Here is an 18,400-nt window from a genome sequence, read left to right on the forward strand (position 1 = left end):
TTTATATTTAGAGAGAGAGGTAGGTGATGGAAGGGGAGAGGGACAGAGACAGAAACATTGATCGGTTGCCTCCCACATGCTCCCGGACCAGGGGATTGAATCTGCAATCTAGGTATGTGCGATGACTGGGCATTAAACCTGCAACCTTTTGGTGTACGGACAATGCTCCAGCCAACTTACTCACCCTGCCAGGGCTCTTAAGCAGTTTTAGTTTGTGCGAAGTTAAGTGAATTTTGTGCAAAGCGTCTGAAAAAAAATTTCTTTTGAATTTCTTATTCATGTAAAACATTTCCATGAATACCAAAAATAATATATTATCTGTCATTTTTTAAAATATGTTTTTATTGATTTTACAGAGAAAGGGAGAGTGAGAAAGAGAGAGAGAGAGAGAGGGAGACATCAATGATGAGAGAGAATCATTGACTGGCTACCTCCTGCACGCCCCACACTGGGGATTGAGCACGGGCATGTGCCCTGACGGAGAATCAAACTGTGACTTTCTGGTTCATAGTTCGATGCTCAACCACTGAGCCACTCTGGCCTGGCTGTCCTCATTTTTATAAAAATAAATATTAATCTGTAATTCATACTAATATTGAACCCGGCCAACATACAAAGATTTGGTGGAAAAATAGGTCTTCCTCATTTTCTGAGAGAATGGTCTGTTTCCTACTCAGGTTTAAACTTAAAATTTTAATGAATCCACCTGTAAAAGAAATATTTATTAATATCTGAACTCTTACCAGCTAAACTCAGGAGCTGTTAGATTCAGATACACATTCCGATAAATCAATTACTGTCAGATCTATCATTTTCTTGCCAATTGAAATTCGGGACAAATAAGAATTGTATAACATGGTATCCCTTAATGAATTAACTTGCCACTCTAACGAGCCTAACACAAGTACTGAATAGATGTGAACAGTGAAATATGCTTGATTTTTGACCTGGAGCCATGTAGTACCAAATTAATGCTGTTGATCACCACCAGATTTTTAGGATGTAATATTTGTCCTTAAAGTTGTTTGGTTTTAAAGGGCCTTTTCATTTCTTGATTAAGTCTTTTTCCTTTTTTTTAAAGTATGTTTTTGTTGATTTCAGAGAGAGGAAGGGGGAGGGAAAGAGGGATAGAACATTGATGAGAGAGAATCATTGATTGGCTGCCTTCTGCATGCCTTCTACTGGGGATCCATCCCACAGCCCAGGCATGTGTCCAGACCAAGAATTGAACCTTCTGTTTCATAGGTTGACACTCAACTACTGAGCCACACTGGCCAGGCTGATTAAGTCTTTTTAATTATTTTGCCATCTAGTTCTAATATGCTATTTTTAGAATTTTTATATAGTCACACACCTAAGCAATGCAAATTGTATGTGATCATAAATGTGAATTTTTGGAGATATATCATAGTCTTGCTGTCATTTACCTATTGGAAAGGAAAGATGGAATTTTTTCAGTGATAATTCTGAGAGTACATCAGTATTATTCTAGTGTTCATCTGATTTTACTTTCCAACTTGTGGTAGAAGGAGAAACCTAGGTTATAGTACTGGAAGATGAGTTTATGTATATTTATAATTTTACTTTTTGTAGAAATTGAAGATTTAATATGAAACAGTTTCATAATGAGATGTGAAAAATATGCATTTTACATCTTATCTTATGAAGCATGATTAATTTTATGAAATCTCTTTGGGTAGTTTCTGCACCTAGAAAGCACCTTTGAAGAAAAGGATTATGTATGTGAGAGAATGGTGGAATTTCTGATGGGAGCAGCCAAACGGGAAGCATCAGATATTCTGTCCTTTCAGCTTTTAGAGGCTCTTTTGTTTAGAGTTCAGCTGCACATATTTACTGGAAGATCCCAAAGTGCACTTGCACTTTTACAGGTAAATAGTTGTTGTAGCATTTAATTATACTTTGTAGAGAACTGGCTTTAGATTTGAATTCTTGTTTTACCACTTACTAGTAAGTTGTGTGAAGTTGAGTAAGTTTATGATTGTTTCCTCATTTACTTAGTGGGGATAATACCTTCTTTAGAGTGTTTATGAGGTTTAAAGGAAACTAATGTATGTCCAGTACCCACCAGAATAAATTTCAGTATTCAAACAATAAGGTAAAAAAATTAGTTCATTGTGAAAATCTGCTATATGGATGCAGTGTTTTGTTTGTTTTTACTAATTTCTCTTTATCTTACTAGATTTTGAATAACAAGACACTGAAAATGTTCAGATAAATTTAATCTTTTTCATTAAGTATGTTATGAACCTTTGCATAATAAAATTTGTTAATTTGATACTGATATTTCTAAAAAGTTTTTGATTAAAAACAAATTGGTGGCTTTCAAAAGTTTTAACGTAGGTATTTAAGAACTACTCCAAAGAAATATAACTGTTTTATTCATTGTTGGCTTTACATTTGAATCTCAGGAATAGGAGTCATTATTTAAAAAAAACCTGAGTTTATTTTTTCGTTAACCTAGAATGCATTGAAATCGGTTAATGATGGAATAGTATCTGAGTACCTTAAAACAAGTGACCGATGTTTGGCATGGCTGGCCTACATACATCTTATTGAATTCAACAGTCTCCCTTCAAAATTTTATGATCCATCTAATGCCAATCCTTCAAGAATTGTTAACACAGAACCATTTATAATGCCTTGGCAAACAGTTCAAGATGTAAAGACTAATCCTGATATGTTGTTAGCAGTGTTTGAAGGTAAGTATAAATGTTTATAAATTATTTAAAATATCAACTTACCCTTTTATGGTTTTTCATAATTAAGTGAAGCAGATTTATAAATTGCAAATTGTAGTTCTATGCTATAGTTCAAGATTAAGGATTGAATCAGAAGAGATTGGCATTGGCATCTATGAAGGCTAGGAACTGTACATAATTAATACTACATAATTAGTTTTTCTGATTATAGCAAAGGATATTAGCTAGATTAATAGATTTGATAGGTTTAATGAGTTGATTGGATTTTTAGAAGCAGTTTATCAAGGTGAAAGTTAAAGATTGTATCTTGTTTTTCAAGTAATTAATATTTGATCCATCGATCAATGAATTTGATTGTTACTATATCCTAAATAATTTATCTGCTGTGGGACACATAAGGTATAAAGCCTGTTCCTTCCTACTAAGAGATATGTAACCTAGTCCATGGTCGACAAACTCATTAGTCAACAGAGCCAAATATCAACAGTACAACGATTGAAATTTCTTTTGAGAGCCAAGTTTTTTAAACAAACTATATAGGTAGGTACATTGTCATTAACTTAATTAGGGTTCTCCTAAGGCTTACGAAGAGACACACTCAAGGGGCCAAAGAGCTGCATGTGGCTCGTGAGCCGCAATTTGCTGACCACGGACCTAGTCAGAAGATAAAATCTATACATTTTGACATAATTATTAACAGATGAGGCCAGATAACTGTGAATTAGTATATAGTCTAAAATCTCTGCTTATAGAAGAGATTGGAATCTGTGGTTGATAAAATTATATGGTACAAGCCATAAATCCAAAGGAAAGACATTATTGTAGGTTGGCATGATCCAGGAAGTCTTCATAGAAGAATTAGGACTTAGAGCTGGATTCTGAAGCTCAACTATGATGTGACTTAATGGGCCTCTGCAAAGATAGGATCCTTGTCTTACATCTACATTTTCCAAGTGCCTAAAATGTTTGACTTTGTGCTAAGTATAAATGTTTATTGAATAAATCAGGGAAGAAGGGAAGGGAAAAAAGGACATTCCTGTTAGGGGAGCTAAGTAAACAAAAAGCAACAAGTGGGTAAGAATTGGTACATTGGATTTGAAGGGAGATTAGAAGAAGGAAGGGTCCTTATTAAAGTGAGAGTTCTGTGCTAAAGAATAGTAGGAATTAACTTTCATAAGTGGAATGATACCTACCAAATTTTCAACTTTGTGTAAGTGTATTAGACTTGATGACAGTAGAGGTTCTTGAAGAAAGAAAAAAAAAATGTGCTGAAGAGAATACCACAGGTAGGAAAACCAACCAGAAACTCATTCCCATAACTGAGGCACAAAAAAAAGTAAACTGGGAGAGAGAGTATTTATTAGAGATATTTGAAGTTAGCATATAGAGATGCAGGGGACAGATTAAATATCAGGGAAGGAGAGACGACATAGTCAAAGATGAATTTAGGGTCTTTAGACCAGCAAAGGAAAGTGCATTAGTAGAAAACTGATAAACTGGGGAGACTGATTTTGGTAGTAGGAATAGTATTTGTGAGTGGTAATTGGTCATCCAACTGGAAATGCCTGTTAGCAGAAGGAAATAGGAAGATAAGGAAGTGGACCTAAAGTGGACAATTATGGGTAGAGAAATGGATTTGGAAGTTAATTAATGTAGAAGTCACTAAATTACAAAGTGCTTTGCAGTTTTTAATGTACTCTTTCAGTAAATTATTTAGTAGTTGAAGCTATGAGATATTTCCTCTGAGGACATAGACATTTAAAACTATAGTAGTTAGAGATAAAAGGGAGTATATGAGACCAAGAGAACTTATAAACAATCATTTAGAAGCAGAGGCGAAAAGAAAAAGAAGAGGAAGTACATTATCAAATGCTAATCAAATAAAATGAATGTAGAGATAGGCTTTCAGGTTTGTTTAGTTATGATCCTGTAACTGAACTTTAAATGAATAGTTTCAGAGTGGCATTCACTTTTAAACTCTGCAGATCTGGGGGTCATACTACCATTGGGCAAGGAGGAAATAGTGACAGTTGTACAAAGTAAAACATGATACTATTCTCTAAGAAGTGGCCTGGTCAAGTAAAATATTCTTTTTTTTTTTTTTTAAGTGAAGTATTCTTTACAAGGGGGAAGTGTATTTTGAAGGAGTAAGGAAAAGATCTAGTTTAGGGGGAGACACTTAAATGGCTGTATGACAGCAGTCAAGGTCTCTTGAAGTGGGTCAGAGAAAAAAGAAAAGGTAATTTGATTTTTTTTTTTTAGGTAAGTTTAAGGAATTTAGGAAAATGAAAGGGACCTTTGTTTAAATGAAAATATTAATAGAAGCAAGATCTCATATTGGGTTGTTTTGTTTTTACCAGGAAAGTGAGGGTAAGAGATTGAATTTTATGAGTTTAGAAATATCTGAAATATCTCCTTTGGATAAATGCCAGAAGTTCAGAATAAGATGATGGTCAAGCAAAGGGCTAGACCATCTTTTCCTATTGGTCTTTTAGAGTTGAAAGAACAGTGGAATAATTAATTCTATGTTTGATTCATGCTATTGTGATATTTTTGGATAGATGCAGTAAAAGCTTGCACAGATGAGAGCCTTCCTGTTGAGGAAAGAATAGAGGTCTGTGTTCCACTTTACACAAACATGATTGCTCTGCACCAGCTTCTAGAGAGGTAAAACTTAATTGGCAAGCAGTTAATCTTGTGTTAAAAGTTGATTTTTAAAATATGTATAGACATTTTTTTTTCTTGTTAAGGTATGAAGCTGCAGTAGAACTTTGTAAATGTTTATTGGAATCTTGTCCCATGAACTGCCAGTTGTTGGAAGCCCTTGTTGCTTTATATTTGCAAACAAGTCAGCATGACAAAGCCAGGGCAGTGTGGCTTACTGCATTTGAAAACAGTCCTCAGAATGCAGAGGTTTTTTATCATACGTGCAAATTCTTCATCATGCAGGTAAAAATGAAATGACTTAGAATGTTTAAATGTGATGTGTTTATGTTTCACAATTTCTTAAATTATTTCAGTCATCAGCCTCTTCAGTATGCTTTTACTGGTCCTTCTGCCCCTTGCAAATTATTTTAGATATTCCTTCTCTCTCTGCTGTGAAATACCCTGTGCATAGTTCTACCATTACGCTTATTAAATTGCTTTGTAATTTTGTTTAGAGCTGCTTTGTATTCTATGTTAAGAACTCCTTGAGGGTAAAGACCGTGTCTTACTCAGATTTGGAGCCCCACTACCTACCTAGCACGATGCCAAACATATATTAGAAGCTTAATAGTTAATTGGTGGCTGCAACTTGAGACTGTGGTGTATTGGGTGTCAAGCTGTTTAATTTAATTTGGAAATCAGAATATAGAAATTATCTCTATCCCACCTACTCAAGAAACCTACTCAAATAGTGAATTTTAGGGGTTTTCCTCCCTTGAAAGATTTTAATTAAACATTGTAAGTCTAACGTGTATTCCTCCTTCCTCTTTTAAAAATAGAATCGAGGGGATAATCTTCTTCCATTTTTGAGGAAATTTATTGCATCCTTCTTTAAACCTGGGTTTGAGAAGTATAATAACTTGGATCTGTTTCGGTAAGTTTGTAGAACTCTTAATTTGCAGAGGAATGAGAGTATAGTTCAGTGGGAAGACTACAGATTTTTGTGTGTGTGGATTGACTACATTTTAAAATAATTTTTAAAAATATTTGAACACTTTCTTAGACCATTAGGAAGGCAATAGAATTTAATAGAAACAGAAAGCTGTAAAATGTGTTATAATCTTTAAAGACACTAATGAAGGTTTATATTAACACCATGGTAACTCATTCTGCTTTTAATTTATTGTTATTGTTAATTTTAGCATACAATACCATAGCAGTGAATTATCCTGAGACAATAAGTGATTTTTAAAAAAATGAGTTTTAATTTATTGGTAATCTAAATAAAGTAGATATAAATAATTTGCCTCATACCATTTTTTTTTTCTTTATTCTAAAGAGAACTCTTGTTTCTGAAATGTTGAGTAAGAAGCTTTTTAGGATTCTTTTCTCAACCATCACTTTCTTAGTAACTTATGTAGAGCTCTGTATTTACTGCTTTGGTTTCACTGTGATTTCTTTTTCTAACAACAAGGTCATAGCAGATCATGAAGAATTTTTTTTTTTTTTAAGTTCTCTTCCCTTCTTCATCCTCACCTCTCTGTAGTGATCAGGACACTATTTTTATTGATTTTGGAGAGGGAGAGAGAGATAGAAACATCAAAGATGAGAGAGAATCATCAAGTGGCTGCCTCCTTCATGCCCCACACTGGGGATCAAGCCCAAAACCTCTGCCCCAACAGAATTGAACCATGAGCTCCTGGTTCATAGGTTGATGCTCAATCACTGAGCCACACTGGCTAGGCTATATAAAAACATTTTTAAAAACAACTCACATTTTGTTAAGTCGCTGGTGCGTCCACTGTAGAATATTTTGTGAGCATGGCAGTTTTATTAGAGATTTGGCAAAGAAGTTTTGAACCACTATTCTTTCCTAGACTTGAGTCTTTACATCTGTCCTCTTATGGTAGTCAGTTTATTGACAGTGATTTCAGTGCTCTTTTAAAATTCTTTCTGCTGTGTTACATCTAAATTAATAGTTTAGAATAAATTACAAGAGAATAATTAAAATGCAAATTAATAGAGGAGAATTAAACTATTCTATAAGGAATTTAGATATTATTCAGCTATTGCATGACTTTCTTCCTGTTTAAATTAGATTGCTAAAACATCTCAAACTCCAGCACAGGATAGATCCAAAGCTGAACCAAACTTTTTACGCACTTGCTGATTTTGGTCTCCCATTGGGCATGGATATAATTGGTTTAGCTTAAAAGATGTTACCAGTTCTAGCTGTAGTAACTAATCAAGGATCTTCAGATTATCTTGATGTTAACTAATGAAGCAGGATAAATAACAGTGTCAAAAAACATTTGAAAATACATTGCCTCTAAGCAATCTTCTGGTTCTTTACTAAGTCATATTTATTAAATTTTTTGTGGGAATAGTCATAATTTATAATTCATCCAGAGTTACAAGAAAAAGATATCTGGTGGTGAGTTTTTTTTAGGTAAATCTGAAAACCTTATTTACACAGAGTGTGCATTTCTGTTAATTTGGGAAATCTTTTTTTGTTTGTTAATCCTCACCCAAGGATATTTTTTCCCTTTTTTTTTTTTTTTTTTTTTTAGAGAGAGTGGGAAGGAGGGGAAGAGAGGCAGAAACAGAGAGAGAGAGAGAGAGAGAGAGAGAGAGAGAGAGAGAGAGAGAACCATTGATGTGAGACACACCAATTGATTGGTTGCCTCCCACATGCACCCCAAACGGGGCTGGGGATTGAGCCTGCAACCAGGGTATGTGCCCTTGACTGGAATCGAACCCGGGGTCCTTCAGTCCACTGGCCGACACTATCCACTGAGCACACTGGCTAGGGCTGGAAATCTTTTTTAAGTCAAATATTAGGAAGAATGGCAGTAAGTGTAAGATAGTTTTGGGCATTGTCATATTTACTGATATTGATATAAATTTTTAAATGTGTGTATATATTGACAAAGTTTATTAATAGAAGTCAGTGCTGTTAATAGGTAAAAAAAATCTCAGGAGTAGAAATTATAAAATAAAAAACTTAGAACTCTAATATTTACTTAGAGTTTGACTTTATTTCCTTTTCTATGTAACATACTATATACTAAAAGAGAAACATGTAAATTGACTGTCCCTCTGCTACACTCACCAGCCAATCAGGAGTGAGTATGCAAAACAACCTGCCAAAGATGGCGGGTTAATTTGTATACACAGGCACCAGGTGGAGAGCAGAGCGGGAGAGCCCGCAGCTTGGGGGGACGTGGCTCCCTCGGTTGCTCCCAGAAACCGAGGGAGCCATGCCCCCCAAGCCGCTGGGCGGAGAGCAGAGCGGGAGAGCCAGCAGAGAGTGGAGCGGCTTGGGGAACTTGGCTCCCCAAGCTGCCGGACGGAGAGCAGAGAGGGAGAGCTGGCGGCTTGGAGGACTTGGCAGAGTGGGAGGATGTGGGACAGAGAAGAGCAGGAAGGGAAAATCAAGAGCGCGGGGAGCACCAGGAATTCTGGGAATAGTAGTTCTGGTGGCAGCGGAAGCCCAGAGTGCGGGGAGCACCAGGAATGCTGGGAATCGTAGTTCTGGTGGCAGATGTATCTCCTAGACCAGTGATGGCGAACCTATGACACGCGTGTCAGAGGTGACACGTGAACTCATTTTTTTGGTTGATTTTTCTTTGTTAAATGGCATTTAAATATATAAAATAAATACCAAAAATATAAATCTTTGTTTTACTATGGTTGCAAATATCAAAAAATTTCTATATGTGACACGGCACCAGAGTTAAGTTAGGGTTTTTCAAAATGCTGACACGCCGAGCTCAAAAGGTTCGCCATCACCGTCCTAGACACTAGAGCAGTGGTTCTCAACCTTCTGGCCCTTTAAATACAGTTCCTCATGTTGTGACCCAACCATAAAATTATTTTCATTGCTACTTCATAACTGTAATGTTGCTACTGTTAGGAATCGTAATGTAAATATCTGATATGCAGGATGGTCTTAGGCGACCCCTGTGAAAGGGTCGTTTGACCGCCAAAGGGGTCGCGACCCACAGGTTGAGAACCGCTGACCTAGAGCAAAGTGAGCCTGGAGCAAGTTACTGTTGCGGTGGGGGATGGAGGGAAAGCAAAGGTGAGAGACATAAGTAAAATCAGAGTGTCTAGGAAAAATTAAAGGGAAGATATCCTAAAACTTCCAGGAAATCTCCACCAATGAAGCAAAGAAGAAAAAAAATGCCTCTATTATTTTGTGAGCAACAAACCAAACTGAGTTGGGGTCTTAGAAAATTCGCTCATATGGTTGCAAAGACAGAAACTCCCAGATTGGAGAGGGCTCCCCTGAGGGCTCCCAGATTGGAGAGGGTGCAAATTGGGCTGAGGGACCCACCCCCAGTGCATGAATCTTCATGCATCAGGCCCCTAGTTTAGTATAGAGGCAGAAAGAGCTAGATGTGGTAATTGTTATATGTTTCAAATCAATTTGAAGATTAGTAGATAACTATAACAGTTAACCTGGAGATTTCACTCACTTTATCTAGAAATAGAATTTTACATAGATTAGATTTGAATTTATGTCTACGTCTTACCTCAGTTTTCAGTTGAGAAAACTAATATCCTTAGAAGATAAGTGATTAACTCTGTGGCAGTGGTTCTCAACCTTGGCTGCACATTAGAATCACCTGGGAATCTTTTTTTGGGGGTGGGGGGGGAGGAAATCTTTTTAAAATCCTGATTTCTGGGCCTCAGCCTCCAGAAATTCTGTTTCTTTGTTATGAGGTGGGGCCACAACATTAGTAACAAAGAAACTGAATTTCCAGAGGATGAGGCCCAGAAATCAGGATTTTAAAAGATTCCCAGGTGATTCTAATGTGCAGCCAAGGTTGAGAACCACTGCTCTATGGTACTATAGCTAGTTACGGCCAAGTTGGGGTGATGGCCTAACTTCTAGATGTCCTATTTCTTCCCTTTCTACCATCTGCCCCTATCCCCAAAGCCCCTATACAGCCTCTTTAATCCATTAAAACTTAGCCCCTTGAAATAATTTTAAAATCCAAGGTAAACAGTTATACTAGTGTGTTATTGTTGAGGTCAGTGTATTATCTTTAAAAACATGATTCCTGAAGATGTTGGTAAATATTAAACACACAAATTTAAATACATTGGGGAGAAACTTGAATTAAAGTCAAATAGATTCCTTTACTAATTGACGTATTAGAGTCTTTAATATCCTACTATGTATGTTGGCATTTCAGGAGGGGGCTATAGTTTTCAGTATTTACTAATAGACTTCTTTTGGACATGTGTCTTATGAGCCAATATGTTATAGAATACACTTTGATATCATGTCTAATATTAAATCTGTAATAGTATGTGTGTATTTGTATGGGAGAGATTGTTTTCATTTTTTTAATCCTCATCCAAAGATATGTTTATTGATTTGAGAGAGAGAAATAAAGAGAAAGAAATATGGATGTGAGAGAAACATCAATCAGTTGCCTCCCCCGTATGTGTCCCGGCAACGTCCTGACCGGGGATGGAATCTGAAACCTTAGGTATGCGCCCTGCAACTTACTTGGTGTATAGGATGATACAACTTCTTTTTTTTTACAAGTTTTCTTGTAAAACTTTTTTTTTTATGAAAAAGAACTTTTTTTAGAAGAAAGCACAGATTACCCTAGTTAGAGCATCAAACTGATGCTCATGCCCAGGTTGCTGATCTATCCCTGGTAGAGGGTGTGCAGGAGGCAGCTGCCAAGATTTGTGGATTCAATCCCTTGTTAGGGCACATACAAGAGTCAACCAATGAATGCATAAATAAGTGGAACAACAAATTGGTCTCTCTCTCCAAATCACTAAATAAAAATTTAAAAAGAGTAAAGCAGATTTTTGTGGGACAACTTTAGATATATGGTTGTCTGATTTGTTATTCTCTGGTTTTAATTAGGTTCAATTAGATGATTATTGTGGTTTAACTTTGGAGATAGAATAAAAAAATCATTTTAAGAATGAGTTATTCATGCAGGTATAAAATAACTATGATGCTAGAGATGTGATTAAAGCAATGTGGTATGCATGTAAAAATTAAAGTCATTACCTTATAAAAATATTTCAAGGAAATTTAAGTTGAAACTGAGGGGTTCTTTTTGTTTGTTTGTCTTTAAAGTAGTTTATGTGTGCATAGGCATAATTTCAAACAGTATTTTTCCCCCCAGGTATCTCTTAAATATCCCAGGACCACGTGACATTCCAGCCCATTTATGTAAAGGGAATTTTGATGATGAGATGTTTAACCACCAAGTTCCTTATTTGTGGCTGATTTACTGGTGAGACATTATCAGCTGTGGAGAGAAATGTTGCATACTAGGCTTGCATTTGTTATTTATTACTGAATTACACCGTGTTAAAATCAACCTGATATTAAACTCATTGAAGCAAAATTGAAGGGATGCTACGATTTATAATACATTATTAAAGAAGAAAGACCAAAAGAAGGATCCCATTGTAATATTTGTAATGTTTAAAATATACTTCGTCATTCCTTTACCTAAAGAATTGAGCTGTAGACATACAGTGTTCTCCTTCATTTTTTTAAACAGCTTTTGTCATCCTCTTCAATCAAGCATTAAAGAGACAGTGGAGGCATATGAGGCAGCATTAGGGGTGGCCATGAGATCTGATATAGTGCAGAAGATTTGGATGGAGTAAGTTTAGTTCCTCTTAATAAGAATGGTATATGGAATAAGGGGATATGGTGGGTAAAGGGTGATTGGCTTTCTTCATGAGAGAATTACTGGTTTAATTATTCTAAATTATAATATTTTTCTTTTGGCAGTTATCTTGTCTTTGCCAATAATAGAGCTGCTGGATCCAGAAACAAAATCCAAGAATTCAGATTGTTTACTGATTTAGTGAATAGATGTTTGGTTACAGTCCCTGCCCGATATCCCATTCCTTTTAGCAGTGCTGATTACTGGTCCAACTATGAATTTCATAATAGGGTAAGAACTTAAAACTTTCTTTTTTTTAGATGTTTACATAAAGAATGGGCCTTAAAAAATGACAGCAAAACTCCTGTTTTATATCGAGAGTGCTTTTCCTAGGATCACTTTTCTAGCATTTATTATTATTTCTCTTTTTAAAAAAATTAAATTTGGGGGGTGACATTGGTTAATAATATACAGGTTTCAAGTGTATAATTCTATAATACTGTTCTTCTTGATCATGTTTACTATTTATCTCTTCCAACCATAGAAAGAGCTCTTTAAGATTCGATTAAGATGCATATATCAATTATGGTATATTTAAGAAAATTTAACATTGAAGCAAAATTGAAGAGATGTTAGGGTTTAATATGTATTAAAGAAGGAAGGTCAAAAGAAGTAATTGTAATTATATTTGTAATGTTTTGCTCAAATAGTGGAAAATTTTACTGAATGAAAAATTCTGTAACTTCACAGTAAAAATGGGCTTAATAGTGTAGCTGTTCTTTTTGTTAAATTTTGTTAATATTTTGTCAAGGAAATAGAGTTGTTCATAAAGCATAAAAAAGCTGAAATCAGATGCTGTTTAGAATTTTAAGAGTAGAATTTTGACTAATGATAAATTTATAAAGCTATCTTCTTATAAGCAATGAAAGGTTTTTTTGTTCTTAAATTTTCAGAGACCCCTTTCATTTTGTGCAATGCATATACATGTTTTCTTTTTTTGGGGTAGGGTGTATTGCTAACCGGGATAACCAATTATTATGCTTTGTACTTCTATGCCATTCTTTATCCCAGGATCTCAAATCACTTTATGGACATTAAATCATTTACACACGGGCATTCCATGAGCAAGATGTGGCAGGTATTATTAGCCCCATGACTTGCCCAGCTATACAGCAAGTAAAGGTAGACTCAGGAATGAAAACCCGGACTCCTGGCTTCTTGTCAGTGTTCTCAGTCCATGGCTGTCATCACTAGACCATATTTCCTAATTCATGTTTTGAAAATCACTAATAAAATTAATAGTAGGAACTCATAGCATCATACATTATTATAATTTATACATTCATGTCTTAAGACCATTTTGGTTTTCTCATTAAAACAAATAGGTAATTGGATTTCACATCTTGTTGTGTTTATTTTTCCTTTCCCCTCAACCTTTGCAGGTTATTTACTTTTATTTGAGCTGTGTTCCAAAGACCCAGCATTCCAAAACCTTGGAACAGTTTTGCACAATTATGCCAACCAATTCCGGGCTTGCACTGAGGTAGGAAAAAAAATTATTTTGTTTCTCAGCCTAATAGTATAGGCTTTTTATATAAAATTATTATTAAGCTTTATAAGAACAGTTTGTTCTTCCACTACTTCTTCATTGATGTATATGACTTCAATTTTAGAGTTGTTAAGCAGTAGATAGCTACTCATGTAAAAGTCAGTATAAATATCTGGTTACTTCAGGAAACAGTGCAGGTTACAAGGGCAAGGGGGCGTATAATTTAGTAAAGTTCATCTGTGTTTCCTAAGTACATACCATGTATTCTTAGCATAGGTATTATAAGCACTAAGTGTGGTTTTACATGGCAAAGGAACATTAAGAGATTTTTAAGGTGTTACAGAGATAGTAGCCAACTATATATCTGAGTTGGCAAAAGTAGGTTTACACTTGTGAGTACATGAAACGCAGAATTTATTTTTGTATTATAACCATAATCTGCATGTCTTTTTCCATACGAACAAATGTAAACATACTTTTGCTCACCCCTGATATATTTTGGTTACTATGACTTATTTCCAGGTAGGTCAGTTGATCTCAAATATTAGCATGCACCAGGAACCAAATTCAGATTCCTGAACTTGAGCTCTCAAATCACATTTGAGAAACATTTATCCAGGGATTTCATACATTCAATTAGAAGGAGATCTAATTGAGCATTTCTTTGTAGTTTCTCTTCTCTGATAGAGAAAACTCATTTTTACACTTAAGAATTTTACTTTTTAATTCAAAAAGGTACCCTGCATACTAATGCTCTGGCTTCTGCTTGTGCAGTCATTCTCACTGCATCAGTTGTGTCTTCTGTTTCTAAGTTTGTTTTAGAAACAGATGGCTGGATCATAAGGTACCTAAAATATTTATCAAATATTCCTTTGTGTTTCAAAGTATTTACATATTCCTCTTAGCATGTATATAGGAAAATGGGTATAAGAGATTGAAAAACAGCTCTGGCTGGTGTGGCTCAGGTGATTGGTCATTGTCCCATGCACCAAAAAGGTTGCTGGTTAGATTTCACGCCAGGGCACATGCCCAGGTTGCTGATATATCCCTGTGCAGGAGGCAGCTGCTCCATGTTTTACTCTCACATCATGATTCCTCTCCCTCTAAAAATCAATTTAAAAAAGAGAGATTGAAACACATTTAAATGCCTAAGGCTGTGACAAAAATAGCCATAGCATTAAAAAAAATTATTAGAAAGCATGCTAATCTACAGAAACCAATTACAGAAATTTGTATACGATATGCAACATTGTCTTTGGTGAAACTTGTGAAACAGGAAAATGTGGTTGTTTTGGACTAGTTTTTGCTAGGATAGCATTTTGGAATATAGGTAGTTTAATTGTTAGTTTTCCTGGTAATGCTCCACTTCTTTGTTTTGTTGCTTTTAATTTCCTTGTCTTTTTTTCAGAATAAAGAACTTAGTAATTAGTCACTATACTTACATTTTAGCTCAAGAAACACTCATAATTAAGTATATTCTGTTTAATAAAGAGAGAAAAATATCAGGACATTGTTGTATCAAGTCATTATTTTAGAAAATTTGGGGGAGGGGGCACATGGAGTTACAATTTGGAGAGAATGCTTTAGTATTCTATAAAACTACATGGGCCTTATTTTAGTTTGTTGAAGATGGCATAGATCTTGACTGGAACACTTGCTAGTTTGCATGTTCCTGCCCCAGGGTAATTTTTGTAAGAGGCATTCTATACATACTTATTGAATAGCCTTGATGGAATTTAACTGACCAGAAATTGCACCTCATCAAACATTCTGTTCATATAGCACATTTGGGGTTTCCTACACTTGCAATGCTTTGTTCATTTTCCTGAATATACTTTGCAGGCTACTTCATCATGAATGGGAAGAAAGCAATGTTCAGATTCTGAAACTTCAAGCCAAGATGTTTACATATAATATCCCAACATGCCTGGCCACCTGGAAAATGTAATGCAACAATCATATATATGTTTTTATAGCTATTGCTTTTATTTGTAAAGTTTGCTCCAGACAGGTAAATTTTAAATGACATCTATTGTTTTCATTTTTTTTTTTCCTGGACAGATTTTTAAACTTACATTTGTTTTTGACACTGCTGAGATTCTATACTGAACATATAAAGCTCATAAACAATTGCTTTAAACGCAAAATAGATAGAATTGTAATTTTTTTTGAAAGAGAACATTTAGATAACAATACTGTTATCAAATACATAAATCTATTACACACATTTTAAGACCATCCTTTTTGAAATTCAGGGATTTCCCTGACTTAAAGATGATAGTGCCAGGTATTTTTTTACTAGTCATTACGAATTTTTCTTGAACGTTATTTGTGTTCAAAACACCGGTCTGCTTTATTCTTGTAAAGTTGATAAAAATTGTTGAATTTTTCTTTTCACTATAGGTTACCCTCCTTGGAAGTTTAGCCTGTTACTTTCAGGAAGTTTTGTACTCAGATTCCCACAGTCAGTATTCTGCCAGTGGTAGTATCTCATTTTGTTCAAAGATATATAAATTTTTCTTTTCCCTTTTCTATATTCCTTTTTTTTTTCATAGAGCCATTGCTGCTGAAATTGTTTTAAAGGGACAAAGAGAGGTAAGCCATAATTGACTATCAGATGGGTCATGTTTTTTAAGCTATTCGGCCCCTTTTATTGACTTTTAAAAGGAATAAGGCATAGAAGTTAACATTCCAAGAAATGTAAATGTTTGGAAACTCCCAAACCCAGTGTAACAATTTTATCTTGAATACTCATAGTAATTATGAATAATAATAAGTATAGTTCAAATAGAATTATGAAGGTGTTTTTCACCATGTTTCCTGATGGAATTGTGTGTATATCTATCTTATAGGTCCACCGTTTATATCAGAGAGCCTTACAGAAGTTACCTCTTTGTGCATCACTGTGGAAAGATGTAATGCTTTTTATCTTTTATTTCACCTTGAAGTTTTCCTATAAATTTTCTGCATGTGCCATATCCATTGATGTGGTAATGCTCAGAATCTAGCTAAATCTTACTTCTATGCTTCCCTGTCTTTTACAGCAACTCTTGTTTGAAGCTTCAGAAGGAGGTAAAACTGATAACCTGAGAAAACTAGTTTCCAAGTGCCAAGAGATTGGAGTCAGCCTAAATGAGCTCTTAAATTTAAACAGTTACAAAACAGAAAGCAAGAATCACTGAACACTGGGTGCACAGTCAGTTCTAAGTCCTTATAATAATTGCCAAAATTATTTGAATGATCCTTCAAGATTAGGCTGATCCCTGGCTAAGGTCTGTGTAATGCAGATAAGCATTACTGATCATATCAAGTCCCCTACAATATCCTGCCCTCAATCGGAAGCAATGAACATGACCCTCTTCGGTTGGATAAATGAACTTCGTGTTGGTCTGCCTCTAGGCCCTGCCAGATTCTCATAACATCATGTACGTAAGTATAGTTCTTCAAAGTGACTGACATATATTTTAATTTTGCTTTGTTTTTGTTTTTATTTTTTACTTTCCCCTTTTATGTTGTGCTAGTCCTGATTCACTTGACACTCTGATGCCTGAGAGATTCTTGTTTGGGATTTAATTTCCAGGGCTGTGTTTACAGTAAAAAGCAGGCAGTTCCTTTTAGTTCTTCCTCTTTAAACCTTTTGAGATTCTTCATTTCAGGATTTAAACTTAAGCAGTCCATCTTAAGGAAAGTGTAACTGCCATGGCCACAAGTCTGCTAGTTGCACTTGAATGCTCTAACAGGGTTGTTTATTGCCCTTTCTACGTTCTGGACTCCTTGCCGAGACTGTTTAACTTGAAGATTAAAGAAACGATTGCAAATACCAGTGCATCAGAACCTAAGAGTGGTCAAATATTATGTGCAATTTTTTTGTAATGAAATTTTAATTTATAATAAAGTTTAACAGTTTAAAGAACAGTTAATCTTTGAACTGCTTTGTATTGAAATACGTTGTAGTATTAAAATTGTTTATAAACAAAATATTTTTAATATAAGTTAACTTTTTAAAAAATGTTGCTGTCTTTATTCACTTTTCACACCCTTGTGGGAAGGGATGAAGGAGATAGGCAGTTATATCCTATAACTATATCAGTATTTTCTTATTTTGAACCTGCTTCCCCATAAAGTCACTTCCAAATCTGTTCTTTTCTGGTCTTGTTCTGTTTTGAGGACAGTGAACAGATAGGTTTGCCCTACCATTAAATTCCTTGTTCTTAAGACCACACACAGTATTTAGAAAATATCTCCCCACTGTAGTTTGAATAATTTGCTTAGTGACATGCTGTCTTATATTGAATATTAATTTGACCAAATTATAAAAGAGACCTTGCTTTTTGTTTTGTTTTTAGCCTATATTGGGTTTTTTTTGCACCCTGTTGGAAAAGCTATTAATGACACACACACAACTGTAACAAATCTGGTCCTACGGCTACAATGCAATCTATTGCAGAGTAGCAGCTCCAGGAAATACTAGGCAAATTTTTACATCTGTACATTTGTATGATGCTCAGTCAAAATAAAACCATGTTTGAGGCCCTTCTCTGCGACTACCAGACAGTGCATATTTAGCTAGTAAGAGCTGTTTGGTTATGTCAGGAATGAAACCTATTTACCTAGTGTGTCTTATTAAACCAAAAAGAAGCTAATTTGTTTTTCTCTAAAACCAAAGATATTTGGGTGGAAGATGGTAATCCCAAAGGGGTATTTCTCCATTGTATGCATTTACTATTTAACCTTGAGTGCTTTTCCTACTCTTATTATTTGAAAGCCATTGTTAGGTACTTGGAAAAATATTTCCGGTCTGTTTCCCCCATATTCTAACAGTTTTG

General features: G+C 35.1%; 1 protein-coding gene across 1 annotated transcript in view; it reads left to right on the plus strand.

Moving 5' to 3' along the window:
- Window positions 1-17,518, plus strand: part of ZFC3H1 (zinc finger C3H1-type containing) — a 58,767-nt gene extending 41,249 nt beyond the window's left edge. Inside the window, exons 23-35 of the mRNA XM_081083289.1 lie at window positions 1,701-1,889; window positions 2,483-2,720; window positions 5,282-5,387; window positions 5,471-5,669; window positions 6,206-6,300; window positions 11,531-11,641; window positions 11,915-12,019; window positions 12,151-12,316; window positions 13,468-13,568; window positions 15,417-15,518; window positions 16,130-16,169; window positions 16,427-16,489; window positions 16,619-17,518. Coding sequence (XP_080939415.1) covers window positions 1,701-1,889; window positions 2,483-2,720; window positions 5,282-5,387; window positions 5,471-5,669; window positions 6,206-6,300; window positions 11,531-11,641; window positions 11,915-12,019; window positions 12,151-12,316; window positions 13,468-13,568; window positions 15,417-15,518; window positions 16,130-16,169; window positions 16,427-16,489; window positions 16,619-16,756 — 1,653 coding nt within the window. The 3' untranslated portion in view covers window positions 16,757-17,518. The remainder of the gene's footprint in view (window positions 1-1,700; window positions 1,890-2,482; window positions 2,721-5,281; window positions 5,388-5,470; window positions 5,670-6,205; window positions 6,301-11,530; window positions 11,642-11,914; window positions 12,020-12,150; window positions 12,317-13,467; window positions 13,569-15,416; window positions 15,519-16,129; window positions 16,170-16,426; window positions 16,490-16,618) is intronic.
- The last annotated feature ends 882 nt before the right edge of the window (window positions 17,519-18,400 follow it).

This window comes from Myotis nattereri (genome assembly GCF_964212035.1).
Source record: "Myotis nattereri genome assembly, chromosome: 2".
Lineage (NCBI taxonomy): Eukaryota > Metazoa > Chordata > Mammalia > Chiroptera > Vespertilionidae > Myotis > Myotis nattereri.